The sequence below is a fragment of the Rattus norvegicus genome, chromosome 1, assembly GCF_021556685.1.
Source record: "Rattus norvegicus strain SHRSP/BbbUtx chromosome 1, alternate assembly SHRSP_T2T, whole genome shotgun sequence".
In the NCBI taxonomy this organism is placed as follows: domain Eukaryota; kingdom Metazoa; phylum Chordata; class Mammalia; order Rodentia; family Muridae; genus Rattus; species Rattus norvegicus.
Genome location: NC_141534.1, coordinates 186,922,413 through 186,942,904, shown reverse-complemented (window position 1 = coordinate 186,942,904; position 20,492 = coordinate 186,922,413). Strand labels below are relative to the sequence as shown.

The 20,492-nt window shown below is 41.8% G+C and overlaps 1 protein-coding gene across 7 annotated transcripts in view; it reads right to left on the bottom strand.

Moving 5' to 3' along the window:
- Window positions 1-6,109: 6,109 nt before the first annotated feature.
- Acsm1 (acyl-CoA synthetase medium-chain family member 1) overlaps window positions 6,110-20,492 on the bottom strand; it is a 54,952-nt gene continuing 40,569 nt past the window's right edge. For all 7 annotated transcript variants that reach the window (XM_087571534.1, XM_087571515.1, XM_087571519.1 and 4 more), the window contains 8 exon segments: window positions 14,864-14,943; window positions 12,950-13,073; window positions 11,925-12,005; window positions 11,354-11,455; window positions 9,416-9,543; window positions 9,139-9,238; window positions 7,917-8,036; window positions 6,110-6,408 (listed from right to left, as the gene is read on the bottom strand). In XM_087571534.1, coding sequence (XP_087427660.1) covers window positions 6,322-6,408; window positions 7,917-8,036; window positions 9,139-9,238; window positions 9,416-9,543; window positions 11,354-11,455; window positions 11,925-12,005; window positions 12,950-13,073; window positions 14,864-14,943 — 822 coding nt within the window. In that variant the 3' untranslated portion in view covers window positions 6,110-6,321.

Here is a 20,492-nt window from a genome sequence, read left to right as displayed (position 1 = left end):
TTTCACATTGTGTGGGCATGCTTTCTCAAGCAGACTATTCACAGAGATTCAGCATAAGGGTTTCTTATCCACTGTAAGTTTATATTTGTTTATTTCTCAGTTTTTAAGTGATCTTTAAACTTGGGAATAAAGTTGTATTTGAGTTTTAACACTGTGGAGCTGGGGATGCAGCTCAGTTGGTAGAGTATTTACCCAGCATGCACAAGGTTCTGGGTCCAAACCTCAGCCCCACAAAGACCAAGAATGCACACCTGCAACTCCATTATGTGGAGGTAGAGGCAGGAGGAGCAGAAGTAAAAGGTCATCTTCAGTTACATATGACCAGCCTGGGCTACATGAGACCCTGACTGAATGAACAAACAAGCAAGCAAACCCTAAAATATTATTTTTACTTATATTTTGCAGGAAACTGAAAAATGAACATTTTGGGCTCTATATTTTATATGGAAAGTGTGTGGTAAACGGCACCTTTTAAGAGTACCCATTATTCATTTTGTACTTATAGGCACAGCGATGAGTCACCCTTTCAGGATGGGGTCACATATGTCAGGCACAACAGTTTCCTGTCTGTCTGTGCTCTTCCCATGGCCCATCTCCAAAGCTGATGTACCTGGTCAAAGGCAACTCCAGTTCCCCAAGTTCCAAAAGGCAGAGGAGACAAATGGCTCTGTATTAGCATGTCAGAGCCCATGCTGGCCTCCAGGATCCTTCAGTAGCACAGGAACCTGTTATATATTTCAAAGCCCATGCTAGTATCTGGACTCTTCTTACCCTCACCTTCCCCTATCCTAAACTCCCCCAGCTCACAGGCTTCCCTCCCTCTCACTAAGAGTTCTCCTTATAGCCCTGTTAATTTTGGTATGATGACCCCTTTCTCTTCCTCCATTTCCCCCCTCTCCCCTCCCTCCATATCTCTCTCTCTCTCTCTCTCTCTCTCTCTCTCTCTCTCTCTCTCTCTCTCTCTCTCTCTCTCTCTCTCTTCCCTCTCCATACTCCTCACCCATATCTATCTACCTGCTCTGTTCCTGCTTCTCTCATGGCCATGTCCAGTCCGCTGGCTAAACTCAGTCTACTCAGTCTACTTTTTTTTTTCTTTGTTCTGGATTCTCCCAGACACCTCTGGTTGTTTTGCTCTGTTATATCTACAATAAAAATCAGTCATTACCTTTCACACACACCTCTGACTCTTGTGAGGGTGAGTCTTTTATTCTGTACACCAAGAGTCAGTATCATAATTTATCATAATTTTGAGATTGGTACATAATTGCTTGTATATCAACAGTCAGATCCATCTCATAGATGGCAGATGGAGCCACCAGTTTGAATAGTACACATTTCCTCTCCCATCTTATATAGAGATGCAAGGCTTTATCTCCCGTGGCTTTTTACATTCACAATAGAAGCTGGTGCACTAACCCCTCTGCAAAATTTCCCATCTGATCTCTATAATCTGAACTGACTTGGGGGAAAAAAATCCCCATCCAATTGAGGTGCAACCACATTTACTCAAACTTTAGAAAATTAACACCTTTTTAGAGTTCTTATTAAAGACAAATGTCACCACATGAAGCATTTTGGTTCCTTTTCCTGATCACTTGTGGCTTACTATGAAAACATCCAGGCTTACATCATTAACTCAATCAGGCTTGACATTGTTCTCCTTTCCCATTGCTGTGATAAAATAAATATCCTGATAAGAACAACTTCATTGTCCACTGTGGCAGGGAGACATATCAAATGGCAAGAAAGGCTTGGTGCAAGGACCACAGGCCAGCTGGTCATAGTGCATCTGCACTTGGAAGATGGGGAATGAATAGGAAGCAAGGCTGGGATATAAGGTCTCAAGACCCACTCCCAGTGACCTACTTCAACTCTACTTCCTAAAAGTTCCACAGCATCACCAAATGGAGACCAAGTACTCAAACAGGTGAATCTATAAGGGGCATGTAGAGGCTATTCTGGGTTGTCAACTTGATTATATCTGGAATGAACCACAATCCAAAATTGGAAGGTTCACTTGTGATCCTGATCTTGAGGCTGGAGATACAAGTTTCTGACCTGTATCTTGGCATGGAGATCTTGAGGCATAGTGGCTATGAATCCCAGGAGACTAAGGCAGGAGATCTCTGAGTTCAAGGTCATCTGGGACAAAACAAGTCCCAGATCCAGGAATGGTGATACACCCCATTATTCTGGGTCACACCTTCTGCTGGAGACCTACATAAGGATGCTCAAAGAAGGAGGATTCTCTCTCTTCTTTGCTTACCTTCCTTGTGGGACTAAGCAATTGCTAGATCCTTGGACTTTCATTCACAGCTGCTGCTGACCATTGTTGGGGAGTTGGACTACAAACTATAAGTCATTAACAAATTTCCTTATTATACAGAGACTACTCATAAGTTCTGTGATTCTAGAGAACCCTGACTAATACAGAAGGGCAGTTCACCTATAAACCACAGCAGATGTTTTAACACATGACTGTCCCTCTCTCCCCCTCTCCCTCTTCTCTTCCCTCTATTCATGCATTGCATGTCTTATTTGGGGTACATCTCAAATTAAATTGAAAGTATATGTCTTCTTAAGTAGTTAATTATGACTATCATTACCTATACTTCATTTTATAGGACTATTTTCCTATAAAAACCATGCAACAAAATTCACAAACCTTTAATATATATTATGTGTGAAAACTTATTTATCAGTTTAACTCAAGACCTTTCAACATCTACCCTGCTACAGTACCACACAAAGTGGTTTCACCCTCATCCTGGTCAACATGCTATCATCATGGGTTGATCTTACTATAACCCACATGTGTATGGTCTTCACATCTGACTTATTCTGTTCTGCATTGTGGTTATGCAGTCACATTTCTAAGTATACCAGTAGCCATTCATTTCCACTTCTGATTCTAAGTCTTGCCCATTGAATGTTTATCTCTGTTAAACTTGCGGTCTTGAAAGCTGTTTAGAATCAATGTGCTTATTTAGAAAGTACTTGTGGACAAGTCAAGAGCAACCATGGAGGGCGTTATCAGAGTTTCTGGAACTTACCCAGGGGAATTGTCTTCACTCATGATTTTAGAGTCTCAAAGCATTAACATCCTGAAACTCAGAAATGTCTCACACAATTCATGTCTATCCATCTCTCTCTTGGATTTCTTTAAGGACTGAGATTCAAGATGTGATTATTTTGGGACAAGGTCATCCTCCTTTGTATATTTTGAATGTTTACTGATCTTTAAATGGTAAAAAATTACCTAGTCTAGGTTACTCAGAACCATTGCTACACAGTGTTGGATCCAAGAACAAGTAGGGACACGATGAGCTAGAAATTGCACTTCACACAGGCATGAAGTAGAAATTTCTGGTTTCCTTGGATATTCAATTGTGTCATGTGGTGTTTTTTTCTGAAAACTGTCTTATGAGAGGATGTTTTTGCTGATATGGACATGTGGGAGGATATTTTGCTAAGAAGAGACACATGGTGTTTTTCTGGAGGCAGCCTGGAAAAAGGACATGTTTTGATAGAGTGAATGCTTGAGAGAACACGTGATGTTTGGAAAGGATATAAGTGTAGCCCAATGGACAGTGGATGATGCTGGGTGGTACTGGCACACTTTGTCACTCTTGGCTGGTCATCATTGGGCTTTGATGGGTTTTCACTGACTTCGCTGGGTGGTATTGGCATGCCTTACCATTCATTGGTCATCATTTGTCATGACTTCATACAGAGAAATGCACCAAAAAACTTCTGGTGGTATTCAGATGGCTTCTTGCCACTTCCAAGGATTAGGGCTGATTGGCAGAGCCTTGGGGTTTCTTCTGGATTGGATGGACCTGCTGTTGTAAATGATGTTTACATGTGCATTGAATTACCACTTCTGACTCGTGGGAACTGAACTGCTGATATCCTGATAACACAGATTGGATTTGCTCCAAGGAAATATTCCTAAACAGGTCCATATCCTCCTTTTTTTCTATTAACCTTTTTTTTCTACTACCTCTGGTGGGTGGTGGGCTAGAAGGGATGTTAAAGCATTTAAGAGCTCTTATTAAAAGCAGGTTTTGAAAAATCTAAGTCCATACAGGCACCTGCATGCACAAGGCCAACAATACTCTAGCCATGTGAGAGGCAAGAGGCTGGAGGTTTCCTCTTTCTTGGAACACTGGCATCTAATGGGCTGGCTAAGGGTTGTCACCCTCTCAGGGGCTGATGCAGACCTATGAAGGTTGAGATTTTTGTAGCTGGTATATTCTAACTATATTAAATCTTTTTATTACTTAGAATAAAACCGTCATCACTGTTGATCCATGTTCTCCATAGTGTTTTCAACCTGGGTCTGATTTTGTTGGCTTTTTTTTTTTTTTTTGGTTCTTTTTTTCGGAGCTGGGGACCGAACCCAGGGCCTTGCGCTTCCTAGGTAAGCGCTCTACCACTGAGCTAAATCCCCAGCCCCGTATTGTTGGCTTTTTTGAGAAGCCTTCTATTGCTGCCATGTTGAAAATTTCTATCCAGGTCATTTTTACCCTAAACAATCCCTGTTGTGAACATGCTTGAGCTCATTATAAATGTGCTTAAAATTTATGTAGAAATTATTTTTTGACCCACTTGCAAATAGTGTCTCTTGGCCTAGTATCATCTCCATTCCTGTAGCATAGATGGAGAATCAGGCGCAGGGGCCAGAAATGTATCTAGGGAGAAAAATGGCACAGAGAGACTTATGCCTCAACAGTGGGGGAGTCTTGCAAGGGTGCAGAATAAGAGAAACTTTGATCATAGTTCAGATTCTATAGTTGACCAGGAGGGAAGACGGAGCCAGTATCCTTATTGGTAGCCCATCCCCTCTGTTTGTCACTTACATGGTTAGTCACAACTTTAATGATGACAATGATATCATCTAATACTTCTCCCCCCAAATCTCCATCTAATACTTCTAGCAGTATTATTGGGATTGGGGAGTTCCACTATACTCCTATGTGCAGGATCTTAGGGCACACTTTTATCTTGGCTTTTAAATCTCCTAAACCAAAACGCCCACCTATTACTGTACTCCCAACCTGACTATTTCACCCTTTCCACAAGGATCATTCTAATTAGATATTCTCTGGTTTCTTGGGATCTAGCCATAGCCCTACAGAGTCCCCTAGTCATGCCCAATACTATATTTAGAGTCCATAAGATACCACCTTCAGTAAGAGTTTAAACTATATGGGGCTATGGAGGTATTCCCAAGTGAGCCTGGGGTTAATGTGTGTTCTGCTTGGCTCTGTGCTTGCTGAATTTGTTTATTCCCCTGAGTGTGTGTATCTACCCAAGAGTCAGGTGGATGTTAAAGGGATTTCTCAATAATGACTTCCCTCCAAGATAAGTTAAAAGAAAGGTATATTCTTTCCCACAACCTCCCTGACCAAGGACATTTCTGCTTCTGCTCTTTTTAGTCTATAGTTATACCAGATAGTCCTACTTTAGACTTCAAGGACTTGAGTGATAGAGAATTCACAGAACTGAAGACTAGTGTGGGAAAAGGGCTTTTGGTCCCTACAGGAGATTACAGTGGAAAACAAGGGTCTATCTGTAGAGGAATCTTGGCTGAAGAGTACTGGGCCCTTACAGTGAGTGGGATCCCTGGGGGGTCATGTTCTTGTCCTTGGGACAGGAATACATATGGATTCCTTGTGGAGAAAAGCCCCCATGGAATTAAGGCTCTGTGATCCCTGGGTAGAGATAGAGGGACCCTCCTGGGTTCCTGGAGGCTGGACCTTTCCTTCACTCATGGTGGATTTAAATTAGGGCACAGGAATAGCACCAGTATTAGTGGAGGTAGGGTCAAATGATAGTGAACTCATCCAAATCAAGAGGGACAAGATGGTGTGGCAAGTTTAGTGTTGCTAATAAGCCACAGCTGAGCTCAGCGGTCTTCCTGTCTAGCCTAATCTCATGCAGGCTCTGGGTAGTCTTTCTGTAACTGGTTGTTGAATGCGTGCTCAGGGCTCCTCTAGAAACTGCTGTCCAGAGGGAGAGTCTGACCCTGGAGTATCTCAGATTGACAACTGGGGATGATTATGGAGGGCAGGCTTCCATCCATAGAATGATGGATAACACAGGGTGATATTTAATCTGTATTTTTATTGCCTACAGTATGAGAGTGCACTGTGACCTTTCAGGAAGGGTAGCAACTGAATTAAAAAAAAAACACCAAAAATGTTGGGGTCTTGGTTTTCTCTTTCACACTTCCCCTTCCTGCATTCCATTCTCACCCCACCCCCACCCCCTAAAGCAAAGGAATCAGGTCACAGGATGCTTTGGGTTGATTGTTGTTCATATCTGACCGAACTCCTTATTTCGAAGTTCCTTTCTTTTGATTTTGCCTGTGATGGTTTTGGGCAATTCTGAAACAAACTCCACCTGGTAGAGAAGAAAGTTATCCTGACTTACAGTTTCCATGGTTTCTTTCCAAGTCCCCATTCCCTGCTTCACCCCACTTTCCTACACAGGTTGATACCTGTGGTGACCCCATGGGCTCCCCTGAGCATTGCAGGTCTCTCCTGACCCCTGGAGGAGAGTGTGGTCATGTATCTTAACTTTGACCCAGAAAGCAGAATGTGTCCTCTTCATGCAGAAGAGTTTGGGGTCACTAATGTTGGTCACTATGTTCTCTGTCTCTTACAGAGCAAGATAGGTGCCTCAGTGACATCCTCACCCCAGGATGAGGGATATGGGGCAGAAGTAGAAGAGACAAATAGACTTGAGTGAGAGACCTTCATGGTTATCAGCCTCCATTGTTTGGGGCATTGTACTACATATGTATGTATGTATGTTTGTATGTATGTATGTATGCATGTATGCATGCATGTATGTATGTATGTATCTATAACTCTCTCTAATTAGAAGTAAGGTTTTCTGCTCCCTGCAAGGGCAAGAGCCTTGACTAATACAAAGGGTTGGTATGTTGTTGTCACACAGAATTTTGAGTTTTAGTAGTCTTCTTACTGAGTGAAACCTTATGCAACTTGAGCCGCAGCTTCATCTCTATAAAACATGCATATATATTCTTAGACTGCGGGCAGGCTTAAAGAATAGGGCACTGGGGCTAGAGCCTGGCACGTACAGTAAGTATTTTTGTACACAATACATGTTAGCCCTGCAGTTTCCTAACATGTGTGCCTCGGTGAATGTGCAGATGGTATAAAAATGTACTACAATAGGAAAAAAATGACTTTCTGACACTCCTTCATAGCTTGCTTTCTCTCTAAATATACTGATAAGGCATTTTATGTCAAAGGTAAAATAATCTGAAACTGGACATAATGGTATATGCCTGTGATTGTGATACCCAGAAGACCAAGGAGTTCAAGAACAGCCTGGGTTACACAGAGAGACATTGTCTCAAAAACAAAACAAAGAAAAAAAAAAACAAAAACAACTCTTGTGACCAGCTTAAATTACAGGACAATTTTCAATTTTGTGACTAGTTCATTTCACTCTTACTGGACAGTGTCTCAAGCTTGCACATGTCACTTAAAACAAATGTAACAAAATAAGCACCTCAAAATGTATTGGGGCTCTAAGAATAAATTTTCTGTTTCCTTTTGTCAGTTTTATGTATGTATATTATCGGGGTTGATAAATAGGGTTTATTTCTTACTATGGGTCACATTGAAAAGTACTGATTTTGATTTCTTCTTAAAATTTACAGAATAATGAATAACATTAAAAAGTAATCTTTGGGTGCTCTCCTAATCTTTTCCTTTTGCTTAATGTGTATCATTGTGCTCATTTTGAATTTTTGCTATAGGGTAGAGATTCCCAAAGAAACAAAACCTTTTGATGGACTGAACTGCTCCTCACCCCCACCCCATGGCTGCACTCTGAGAGGTGGGGCAGCCAGTGAGAGCCCAGCTAGCCTGGCTCACCTTCCTGGGGTACTTGTATGGTGCAGTCACTGACTTCACATGCTCCTGTAGCTCTTTGATAAGCTGTTCCTGATCATGTGACAGGAACTCTGGGTTGAGGACAATAAAAGCCTTCACCACCTGCAAAATGGAAGCGGAGGTCAGATGCGCGGCAACTTGTTCCATACACAGCTCTATAAGTCAACGGGCAAAACCCACTATAGGCTTGAGTTGATGTTTGAGGCTAGGGGTTATGCATAGGAACCAGGTTCAAATCCCTGTTCTCCCCATTTCCACTGCATATGTTGGAAAACACCTGGTCTCTTCTACTCTTAACCTTCTTCTTTGTGAAGTAGGTACAATAGAAGTTCATTCCTAACAGGGTGTTGCTTTTTATTAAAGGCCCATGAGAAATCTGTTATTACTACCATCACTATTATTAACATCAATATGCATTCACTATGTATACTGTTCTGTGTCTAGAACTCAATGGGCAATAATAATCATCATAATAAATTAAAACAGCAGTGACTTTTTTAACAATATTGTGACAATTTTTATTTTACACCATTAACTTTACCCACTTTCTTATACAAGTCCTGGTGCACAGAAGTGTTCACTAGACATTGTTGAGCCAATGAATGCATGTTCTAAAACTCGCATTTGTGTGTGTGTGTGTGTGTGTGTGTGTGTGTGTGTGTGAGACTTCTCTGCAAAGATGGTAACCAGGTAGCAAAATAAACTCCCTTTCCTCTCGGTTGCTTTTTATCAGGATATTTTACAACAGAAACAGGAAGGAAACTAAAATACCCACTGAATTATACCTAGGCCCAGAGCATGCATTTTAGAAAGCAGCATGACTTTCTCTCCCCCTTTATTCTCTGCAGGACTTAGGTAAGTTACTTAAACTCCCTTAAAGTCCTTTCCTATACTGAGAATGTGAAACTACTGAGAATGTGAGACGAGTCCTTGGGGCACGGGTTTTGATTTACTTACTAATTCTTTTGCCACATCTCCAACCTCAGGCTACTGGGTTCCCTGAGGGTGAAATGATTTGGCACAATGCAGCTCATTCAATCTCAGGCTTTTTCAGTCCACACCGTCCGTGCTACGTAAGTGCATGTGAACACCAGGGGCCCGAGTTCCATCCTAGATCCCCAGGTTATGCTAAGGCCTTGGAAGTCTCCTGACCTCTATCTCTCCAGCTTCTGCATGCAACAACAGGCTTCTGTCTCCTCCTTACCTCTCCTCGATCCTTGTCAGGGCTGCTCACCACCGCAGACTCTGACACCGCTGGGTGCTCCAGCAAGGCGTTCTCCACCTCTGTAGGCCCGATGCGGTACCTGGAGAAGCAACAGTTCTGAGTGTACGCCAAGGCTGCAGAGAACCATCCCTTACACCTTGTACTTTGAGAGTCAGGCTGAGGGTCCCATCATCAAGGCATGGAGGAATATCAGGCAGGCAAAGTGCCATGAGGTCTTTGAGGTGTCAAAAAACTGACCAGGGCAAGCCACACCTACCCGGAAGCATTGATGACATCATCACTCCTCCCCAAGAACCAGATGTAGCCATCTTCATCAATAGTCGCTCTATCCCCACTATTGTAAAAGTCCCCACACTCCACTTCAGATGTCTTCTCTGGGCTATTCTGCAAAGAGAACAAAGTGTCTTTGTTGAAGCTTAGAGTTGAGCTTGGGGGTCATGTCTGAGTTTGAATTCTGCACATGGCACCTGGACAAGCCCAAACACTGTGGGCTGCGGCGCCATCTGTGAACATCATTCAGTTGGCATTAAAAAATAACATCTTACTTTTATGCAACTCTCTACCAGAATAAAGTTTCCATTCTGAGCTCTATGCTCAGTGCGTTCATTGCTAGGACGGCTGGGAAGAACAGCAGTAGTAGTGAATCCCCTTTGCCAAGTGCTACCTAATCTGATCATCACAGGAGTCCTACAAGACAGGCACTGTATAACTTAAGCTTTTCTTATGACAGTATAAAACAATGTAAAGTAAGAACATTAATTAGAATAAGAAACAATACCAAGAAACCCCATAGGTCTTTTATCTAGTTTCCTTCAACGGTAATATGTTTCAAATATTCCAATCAGGATACAGACATTGATCCATTCTATGACCTCTCTCAGATTTCGTGTGGTTTATGTGTGTGCGCACACAGATGTTATGAAATTTGATCACAGACAAAATTCCTCATCCTCTTACTATAGCAGCCACTAGCCTGTAGAGCAATGCCACCACAGAGCGTAAGGGACATCTCAAGGCCCTCAAAGATGCAGTGCTAGAGGCTCAGAAGGAGGGGGAAGGGATGGGGTAGAGTTCAAATGCATTATGGCAGAAAAAGCTTCCAAAGGTGAGGTAAGTGAAACAAGCTGCTTCACATGATCTCATGGATGTTTATGATACGAAACAGGCAAATTCATAAAATCAGAATGCAGAGGAAAGCTAGCCAGATGCTGGAGCTGGGTGTGCTGTGCATCTGGTACAGGGTTGGAGGGTGTCGATTTTCTGGAGACAGACGATGGTGAGGGTTTTACTCTGTCATGAATTGTTTCCATGCCACTGAGGTGCACATTTGAAAGTGGTGGAGTGAATTTTCTATTCTATTTTACTTCAAAACAAAAAACAAAGACCAGGTCTCATTAGAGAAGTCCTTCACTGTGGCTTCCAGGGGGCATTGAGTTCTATGATATGGTTACCAAAACAACTATGTGGATCTTAGTCTTAATTCTCAGAAACAAAACTCAAGGAGGAGAAAAGAAAAGTGAACACACGCAGACATCATGTGCTATAACTAATATATAATACTGAAGTTTGGGGATCGTGGATGTGCACGTGGTTCTCATACCTGCCTATTGCAATTACTTGGGATTTATAAACACACCCGCAGGAACTGCTCCCGGAGGTGGTGGTGTGAAGCCAGTGATAAAGTCAGGCAAGTACTTCGTGGAGAAAGGGGATGGAGCCTGAGGTTAGTTTCAGAGTCTGGTCACCTTTCCATGGTCCTCCTGTAGCCCAAGAAGCCCCTCTTGGGATCACCACTAACCAGGAGGGTCAGAGTTTGTTTGATCAGCAACTTCAGCAGGCTTTCTGATAGTTCAACCCAGCTTTCTGCAGATCTCCTAAAAGATGTAGCTCCTAGACCTGCACTGATCACTTGGCATGGGTAAGATGCGCAACACTTCCAGTTTTCTCTGAGAAGGGACGACTGGGCTTATTGGAGGCTAAGTCTGGTGACACTGAGGTCAATCCTCTTTCTACCCCTTCATTTAGCTCTTAAATCCCAAGTGGGCTTGGACAGAAGGGCTGTGACAATGTACCAAGAGCTTAGATGGGCGTAATGGACTGCATTAGGCTAGAGGGAGGAGACAATTCTAAGAAGCTCAGATTGCAGGGCCACCTGTACACGTTCTTGAGGTTCGGCCGGGTGCTGCGCTGTTACCTCATATCCCACGAAGAGGCCTAGCGGCCTGGTGGGCTTGATCCTGATGCCAATGTATCCTTCCGTGTTGGGCGGGAGGATGTTGCCCTTCTCATCGATGATCTGGAACAAGAAGCCTGTGAATTCCACAGTGTGGGGCTCTTCCAGCCCTCTGCGCCACTGCTTGGCTCATCACAAGACACTTGTAAGGTAATTGGGGCCTACTCATGGAGAAACTGTCAGAAAATAGAATAAAACTCTCAAATTCTTTGAAGTCAGTCAATATGGAACCCAAATCAAGGGGCTCTTTGCTTTATGGGAATGCAGATGTTACTGCTATGTCTCCAAACTGGAAAACAATGTCACCTAAGAGAATTATTTATTTTTCTTTCTCATGCACCATGTGTGATGATTTCTCCATTGGTAGCCAAAGTACCTCTCACCTGAAGCTTACACAGATGTCAGGGGAAACAGGGAACAAGGAGTAGACTGACAGAGGTGATGGTGTGGCTGGCCCTACCACAGGCCATCGCACAAGATTCCAACCCCAGTGAGCTCTAAAGTGCTCCCCATCAGCACCCTGAGACCAGACCTGTATGTCAAAGGGTAAAATGGCCTTCCCTATGGAGCCTCGCTTGACCTTCATTTCCCGGAAGATGGCACAGGTGATCCCCTGTTTACAAAAGAAGACCAAGGTTGGCTAAAGCAAAGCCACAGGCAAGACCTCTGGTAGAGGCCATTGTTAAGAGTAGGATTAAGGTTCAAGACACTGACCCAACTCCATTCAAAGGACACTTGTTATTCCCAGCATGTGCTAGATCTATGCTACATGGACTGTTTGTTTTGGTAAAAACAGCAGACAAGTTTGTGACCAATACCTAAAATATTCAATGTATTATAGGCCCTGAAATAGCAGACATTATTAGCTAGAGGAATGCTAGGAAGTGGCTCCATCCAATCATTAGACTTTAATTGCAAATGTCTGAGGAGATGACCATGAATGAAGTCCTTGAGGTTCACAAGGCGACTGATACTATAAATGCCCTGACGATCTGCAAGCTCAGTGACACTTTGGGATATCATTAAGTGTATGTATGTGTATGTGTGCATGATTGTATGCTTGTGTGTGTGATATATACAGAAACTCCTTGTTTACTCATCTGCTACCACTATAATCTCACTTTAACATGCCTTGCTCTCCTCGACACCCAGATGTGAACTTTGAAAGCCAGCTCTCTTCATGTGGCTACTCTAGGCTGTGAGGGTGGAATTGTCAGTTTTGCTGACAGTGTTCTATATATTGCAGATGAGACTTTTCTAGCCCACTACCCCCATGGGACAACCCTGGACTAACAATGTCAGGTGTAATGTCTTTTTACATTTTGCCTCACAGTTTCAGCTGATGAGTCTCTCAATGAGTTGATGAACTGTATGTTTTCTTTCTGCAAATTTGGGATAACTTGTCTTTGAACCCCAAAGCCCCCCACCCCATTGGCTTTCAGTGGTATTGTGCACAAAGAAGACATCAGCACACACTGGGTCATGTTATGTTGGCTCACTGGTTGTACTCTGTAGCTGAGCCCACAGCAATGGTGCAGAAGGGGCCTGTACACCTACCGTTTCTGACTGTCCATAGACCTCATGAATGGAAAGGCCTGTCCTTTGCTTCCACTGCTCATATTCCTCAGGCAGCAGGCTCTCTCCACCAGTTGCGCAATGCTCCAGGGTGGGGAACCTGAGACTTAGGGGAAGACAAATATGTCACGCTGTCGATGCTTTGCAGAAAATATAAAACAAGAGCATATAGCTTGTCATTCTGATCATTCAATGGTCTGTGCTCTCATTTTAAATCTACTTTCTGCCCTTTTACTGATGGTCACAGCCAGACAGATGCCATTCCTCTTGGTAAATCCCTGTTAGTGTTTTCTGGCAGGGAGTGAGTGACGGTGAAGAGGATGGGTTATATCACTGATGTTTTGATTAAGTTTGGATGCTGATGTAGCAAGAGGGAGACAAGAACTCATAAGAGTCATAAGAAGCCACCCTAGAAAACCTTCCTATGTGTCCAAGAGGGACACCTTTATAAACTACAAATGCTAAGGGAAGAGATCCCAAGGGAAGCTAGGTGTAACAGAACTAACTCTACAGCTAACTCTTCTGTGAGGGATGGGCTGTGCTCACTGAGAGCCTTTTCTATTTCTGTGTGAGGGTTGAAAGTCAGGGCTAGAAAAGGGTTGGGCAGAACATTAAGGCAGGTTGGGTCAATTGGAAAGAGAGAGAGAGAGAGAGAGAGAGAGAGAGAGAGAGAGAGAGAGAGAGAGAGAGAGAGAGAGAGATCCAGAAAGGGGGAATTTCGGGCAGAGGTTTACATTAGGGGTATCATGAGGTATGATTGCTCTCCCATTTCCCTCATGGAATGTCCCCAGAGAGTAAAAGAGCCTACAAAATTTTATTCTTTGAAGAAAATGGGAGGGAAATGACTGAGGTTTGATTTAGCTGGCTTAGTTAGGAACCTAGCCACCTGTTGGGGTTTGAGAGGTACTGATATCAGAATATCAGAATATGTATACATAACCAGAGTGTTTAAAGGGCATATTTCAAGTTAGCTAAAGACCAACCCCAAACTCAGAGAACAAAAATAAAACTATAATACGATAGCTAAAACTTCACATCTGTTGGATTGCAAACTTTAACTGACAGGAACAGATGTGAAAATTATGTGGAACAAGGGAAATCCTTCAGTCTTGACAGAGAGAGTGTACTGTGGTTTAATACTTAGTTTAATACTATGGAAGATATTGAAATTGCTTGTAGCATAACCTAGAAACCTGTGCCCTAGAAAAATGTCAGAAAATATATTTACTGGTACTTGGGTTTCAAGTACCACAGGTAAGTACAGTACTAGTTAACAATATCTCCCAGCCAAAAGCTAACCACATGTCCATTAATGATAGCATGATAAAAGTAATTGTGATACTTATATAGCAATGAAGACAAACTAACTGTAAAAATACACAACACAAATAAATTACAGACACTTGATGTTGGAAAAGGAAGTCAGATGCCACAGAGTAATGTATGATTGTATATATAAAAGTTGAAAGTATGAAAAGCAGACCCATTTTCTTAGGAATATTTCTTACCACCAAGAAAATCACAGCCACTTTATTTAGGGGACACAAGGCACATGAAGCCTCAGAGGCATGGGCAGTTTTTATTTTTTCTGACACGTGAGTGATTGAGTGATTACAAGGGCATTTTTAATAGTTCATCATTTTGTAAATTTTCACCATAGGCAATTTTGTATTTTTGTTTTTGTATGTCACAAATAATAAACCCACATACAAATGAATACATCTATAAAAATGTAAGGCTAAAAGTCCAGGTCTTGATAATTAGACTGATAATTATCAACATACAAACACACACACATACACACTCACAAAGGAAACAAAGGAAAAACAAATCTTGGCACAGCAGAAACATTAAAATCCTACCCAAAGACTGCAGTTACAATCTATTGCTACATACTTGGAGATATTCTTCTGAAGAACCATTCGATACACGGCTGGGGCAGCAAGGCATTGAGTGATAGGGTATTTGAACAGTGTCTGGAAATGAAGAGATAAAGAATTTTGCTTTTGTAGTTAAGGTTAAAAATGTCGGCCAATGATTAGCACTTAGGTTATGATCTCTCCTCCAGGTAAGGCTACTTATTTTGTGGTTATCTTCATACATGCACACTATACATGGATTTCATTCATGGCAGGGGCAAATGCAAAAAAAGCAATTCGATGTTCTTGATAGAATAAAGCTTAGATACTAACAGAAGAGATAAAAAGACATGCGTGATAAGGTAGAAGTCGGTAGGTGTCATGAAAGAATGTAGAGTTCTGTCAAGTACATAGCAGAGGGCATCAGAGGGTTGGATGCTCCAAGGAGCTTATGAAGGAGGTGGCATTAGGAAGATATTAACAGCATGTCTACAGAGAGCTGGGGATGCTCAAAAAGACAGGAGGGTTCACAGGGGGAAACGTCTCAGGAACTAAACAAACATTTTGGTAGAACAGAATAACACCACTTTAGATGCAGAGCAAAGAACAAGAGGTATGTACAGGAAGACTGATGGAGGAACTACAAACCTGAGGATCTAAAGTATTCAATTCTCATTGTTATTCATTAGAGAAGGGGTCAAAAGAATTCCAGATTGGGGATGGAGGTAATCTGAAAGAGTGAGGAGCATCAAAGAGAGCAAGTGCCTGTGGGTGCTTGGTTCCTCTGCAACACTCTCTTTGCCAGTAACGTGAGAACGGTCATGTGTTCCAAGACACTACAATTGAAGCATAGTACTTGGGAGAGTATACTCCAAGTAGTACCTCACTGGAACCAATCAGGTTTGACCTTTTGGCTTCTGTTTGAGCAATGTCTCATGTTCATATCCTCTCTGCAAATCTGAGTTTGACTTACACCAGTGCTCATTGCCTTCATCACAAACAGTGTCATCTCCTTCCCCGAACCCTGCTCCACCCAAAAGGCAACCAGTGTGTATCTGATTTTACTCTAGGTAGATGAGACAAAGTACTGAGATAAATCATAGATTATTTATAACCAGAGATTACATATAGTGAACATCTACTAGGCACCAATCTCCAAAAATGATTCTAACACAGTCATTTAGAATCTTTGTCTTCTGAATGGCCCTTGGCTCTCGGCGACAGAAACTCACTTAGTGGAAACTTCTTAGTGGAAAATAGAATACAGGTGTTCCTAGACTTAGGGTGATGTTGCGTTCTAATAAGCCCATCACGCATTTAAATATGAGAATTAACTTACCTAACTACTCAACCCTAGCTTAGCAACACAGTCTATCTTAGAGCTTCATTTGTTTCTCTTTGTTGGACTACTTTTTCCTGGGTAGATGTGAACAAATTGTGTTTGATGAAACAGACCCTCCCACCCCCACAAAAGATTCAATTCAAGTCCAGCTTGAAGAACTGATGAATTATTGGGTGTACATACAGGGTTATCATTGAGGGGTTACCTAGAGGAATGTGAGTGACCTCTAAATAGCTACATCAACTGGAAAGTCCTACACTGGATGATGGTGACCTCTTGAAGTCGCATAGAAGAAATGTCCCTTCAACTGGCCTTCTACCTCCTACGAATGTACTCTTGCACTTCCTCACACTGTCTGCAGTTGGACAGGATTATATGCAACTTTGGAGGCCCAGGAGAGAGCATGAGGCTATTACTTAAAGCAGGGCTCTGGTGTCCTTTTCCCAACTCCTTTTACCAAGGAATGTGAATAGCCAGATTATACAAGGGTCTCATAAGTGCAGGTAGTCACAGCCGCTCTGATTTTGAGATGCATTGACAATATCATGCCCCTTCATCAAACCCTTTTTAGTCATGGGGTGACTAGGAGTTGAGCTTACTGCGACTGTCCAGCATTGTGAAAGACTATTATTCTGTATTCCAGTAGCTCAGGGGAAGATCTAAGTTGAAAGTTCCATATGCTCCAATGTGGTCTCTATTTATTTATTTATTTATGCTGGATCTTGGAAGGAAAAGACTGGACTCTGCCCAGAGTTTTGATGGCCCCATGTACTACTATCTACTATGTTTACTGGAGAAATGGAAGTGAAATGAGATTGACTTAGAAGGGAAAGAAACTTAGGAACATAACCTTGAGGGACTGAAGGGCTCAAGAGTAGGCTGAGTAAAACTGTAGTGCTTGGTGGACTGTTGGATGGGGAGCGGGCATGTCTTCTAACAGCCCCTAGCAAGAAGGAGCTTAGCTGAGTGAGGTTGGCAGAGACAAAAACATTTTATTTCCAGAACTTGAAGAGTAAATAGCTTTACTTTTATCCTTATACCCAATTTGCAACAGGAGACTAAAAATACATAAAAAATTTTATTAAAAATTCATAAAAGGCCTGCAGATATCCCTGCTCAGGTGAAGACCACACCTGTCAGAACAGGTGAGTAACTCACCTGCCATCTCAACTGCCCCATTTCCTAGATTCAGTTCCCAAAGATCCATCACAAACACCTCACTGCCCTCTCCATGACTGGGTCCCTAACTCCCACCTCCAGAAGACTTCAGGTGCTAAGGTGCAGGCTACACCAGTCAGAAGAACAGGGATTCCCCGTCCTGCCCCCAGATGTCCAGCCCCCAACCTGGCCATACACTTCCTACAGGATCAGAGGTTACACTGGCCCCAGAAACAGAGGCCACAATGACAAGAAGACCAAAGGAAATAAAAACCAAGGAACAAAATACACTTCTGTCTTGGGTAGAGTTTTGTTGCTATGATGAGACAGTATGACTAAGTAACTTTTATAAAAAAACGTTTAGTTAAGACTGGCTTACAGTTTCAGAGGCTCAGTCCTTTATCACCATGGCAGGAAGGATGGCAGTACCCAGGCAGACATGGTGCCAGAGAAGGAGCTGAGAGTTCTACATCTTGATCTGCTGGCTGTCAGAAAGAGGGTCTCCTCCACAATGGGTGGGACATGAACATCAGACCTCAAAGCCTACCCAACAGTGGCACACTTCCTTCAAAAATGCAACACCTATTTCAAGAAGGACACACCTTCTAATCGTGTCACTTCCTGTGGTCCACTCATTCAAACGTATTAGACTATAGGGACCAAACCTATTCAAACCTCCACACCATCCAACAAAGACAAACTCAGAAATCAATACTTGGACCTATAAACATTTCAAACTGAGACACTTAAATACCAGAGTAAGAACACAGTCAACCACCAAGACAATATGGCACCACCAGAGCCCAGCTATCTTACTACAGCAAGCCCTGGATATCCTAACACAGATGAAGCCCAAGAAAACAACTTTAAAACCAACTTCATGAAGATGATAGAGGTCCTGAAAGAGGAAATAAAAAATTCCTTAAAGAAATCGAAGAAAAGAAAAAAAGACATCTAGGACTCTATGAAAAGACCAAATCTGAGAATAACAGAAATAGATTTATTTTTCCAGAGAATATATTTAACAAACTCATAGAAGAAAAGCTTCCTACCCTAAAGAAGGATGTGGCTACAAAGGTACAAGAAGCTTACAGAACACTCCATAGATTGGACCAGAAAAAAAGATCCCCATGCCACATAAACAATAAAAACACTAAATATACAGAACAAAGAAAGAATATTAAAAGTTGCAGGGAGAAAAGGTCAAGAAACATAAAGGCAGATTTATTAGAATTAATACCTGACTTCTCAATAGAGACTTCAGAGCCAGAAGGGCCTGGGCAAATGTTTTGTAGACTCTAAGTCAACATGGATACCAGCATAGACTACTATATGTAGCAAAACTCTCAGGTACCATAGATGGAAAAACAAGATAGTCTATGACAAAGCAAAGTTTAAATGCAAATCTATCCACAAATGTAACTCTACAGAAAAGTACTAGAAGTAAAACTCTAACCCAAGGAAGTTAATTACACCTACAAATAGGCAATAAATAATCTCAAACCAGCAAAACTCAAGGGAAATACACACACACCACTACCAACACCACCACCATCACCACCACTACAACCACCACCACGACCACCACCACCACCACCACCACCAACAACAACAACGACAACGACAACAACGACAATAAGAACAACAAAATAACAGGCATTTTTAAAAGGAATTATTTATTTATTTGATGTATATAAATACAGTGTAGCTGTCGTCAGACGCAGTAGAAGAGGGCATCAGATCCCATTACAGATGGGTGTGAGCTACCATGTGGTTGCTAGGATTTGAACTCAGGACCTCTGGAAGAGCAGTCAGTGCTCTTAACCACTGATCCATCTCTCCAGCCCAAAATAACAGGAATTAACAGTCATTGCTCCCTAAAATCTCTCAATATCAGTGAACTCAACTCCACAATAAAAAGATATAAGCTAATACAATGGATACAAACACAGGATCTATCCTTTTGCTGCATACAAGAAATACACCTTAACATCAAAGTTAAAGGCTTGAGAAAAGATTTTACAAGCAAATGGACCCAAGAAGCAAGCTGGTGTAGCCATTTTAATATCTAACAAAATAGGTTTCAAACAAAAATTAACCAAAAGAGTTAGAGAAAGATATTTCATATTAAGCAAAGAAAAAATCCACCAAAATAATGTTTCAAGTCTGAACATTTATGCTTAAATTCAAAGGTACCCAAATTAAAAAAAAATACAAAAGTTTAAACCGCACATTGAACCTCACACATTCATAATGGGAGATTTAAACACACCACTCTCACCATTGGACAGGTCATGCAGACAAAAACTAAATAGAAAAAATAATGGAATTAAAAGAGGTTATGAATGGACCTAACAGATATTCACAGAACATTTCATCCAAGCACAAAAGAATATACCTTCTTCTCAGTACCTCTTGGAACATTCTCACAGATTGATTACTATACTTGGTCACAAAGCAAGTCTCAACAGACATAAGAAAGTGAAAACAACTCCCTTGTATCCTGTCAAACCACCACAGATTAAAGCAGAACTTCAACCACAGAAGCAACAGGAAAGCTCCCCAACTCAAGGGAACCGAACAACTCCCCACTGAGCGACTGTGGGATCAAGGCAGAAATAAAGAAAGAAATTAAAGACTTCCTAGAAGTCAAAGAAAATGAAATCTAAGGGACACATGAAAGTGGTGACTAAGAAGAAAGTTTGTAGCACTAAGTGCTTTAAAAAAGAAATCAGAGATATTTCATACTAGCAACTTAACAACACATCTGAAACTTCTAGAACAAAAAGAAGCAAATACTCTCACGGGAAGTTGCTGGCAGAAAATAATCAAACTGAGAGTTGAAATCAATAAAATAGAAACAAAGAGAGAATTACAAAGAATCAATGAAATGAAGAGTTGGTTCTTTGAGAAAAATCAGCAAAATTGACAGACCCTTATCCAAACTACCCAAAAGGCAGAGAGAATATCTGAATAAACAAAGTAAGAAAAGGGGACACTGAGGAAATACGAAGAGTTGTTAGGTCAGAAACCTGTACTCCACAAAAGTGGAGAATCTAAAACAAATGAGCAATCTTCTCAGTAGATATTACTTACCAAAGGAAATCAAGGTCAGATAAATAGGATGGGGGGTTTTGTGGAGGGCTAACCAAAAAGGGGGATATTA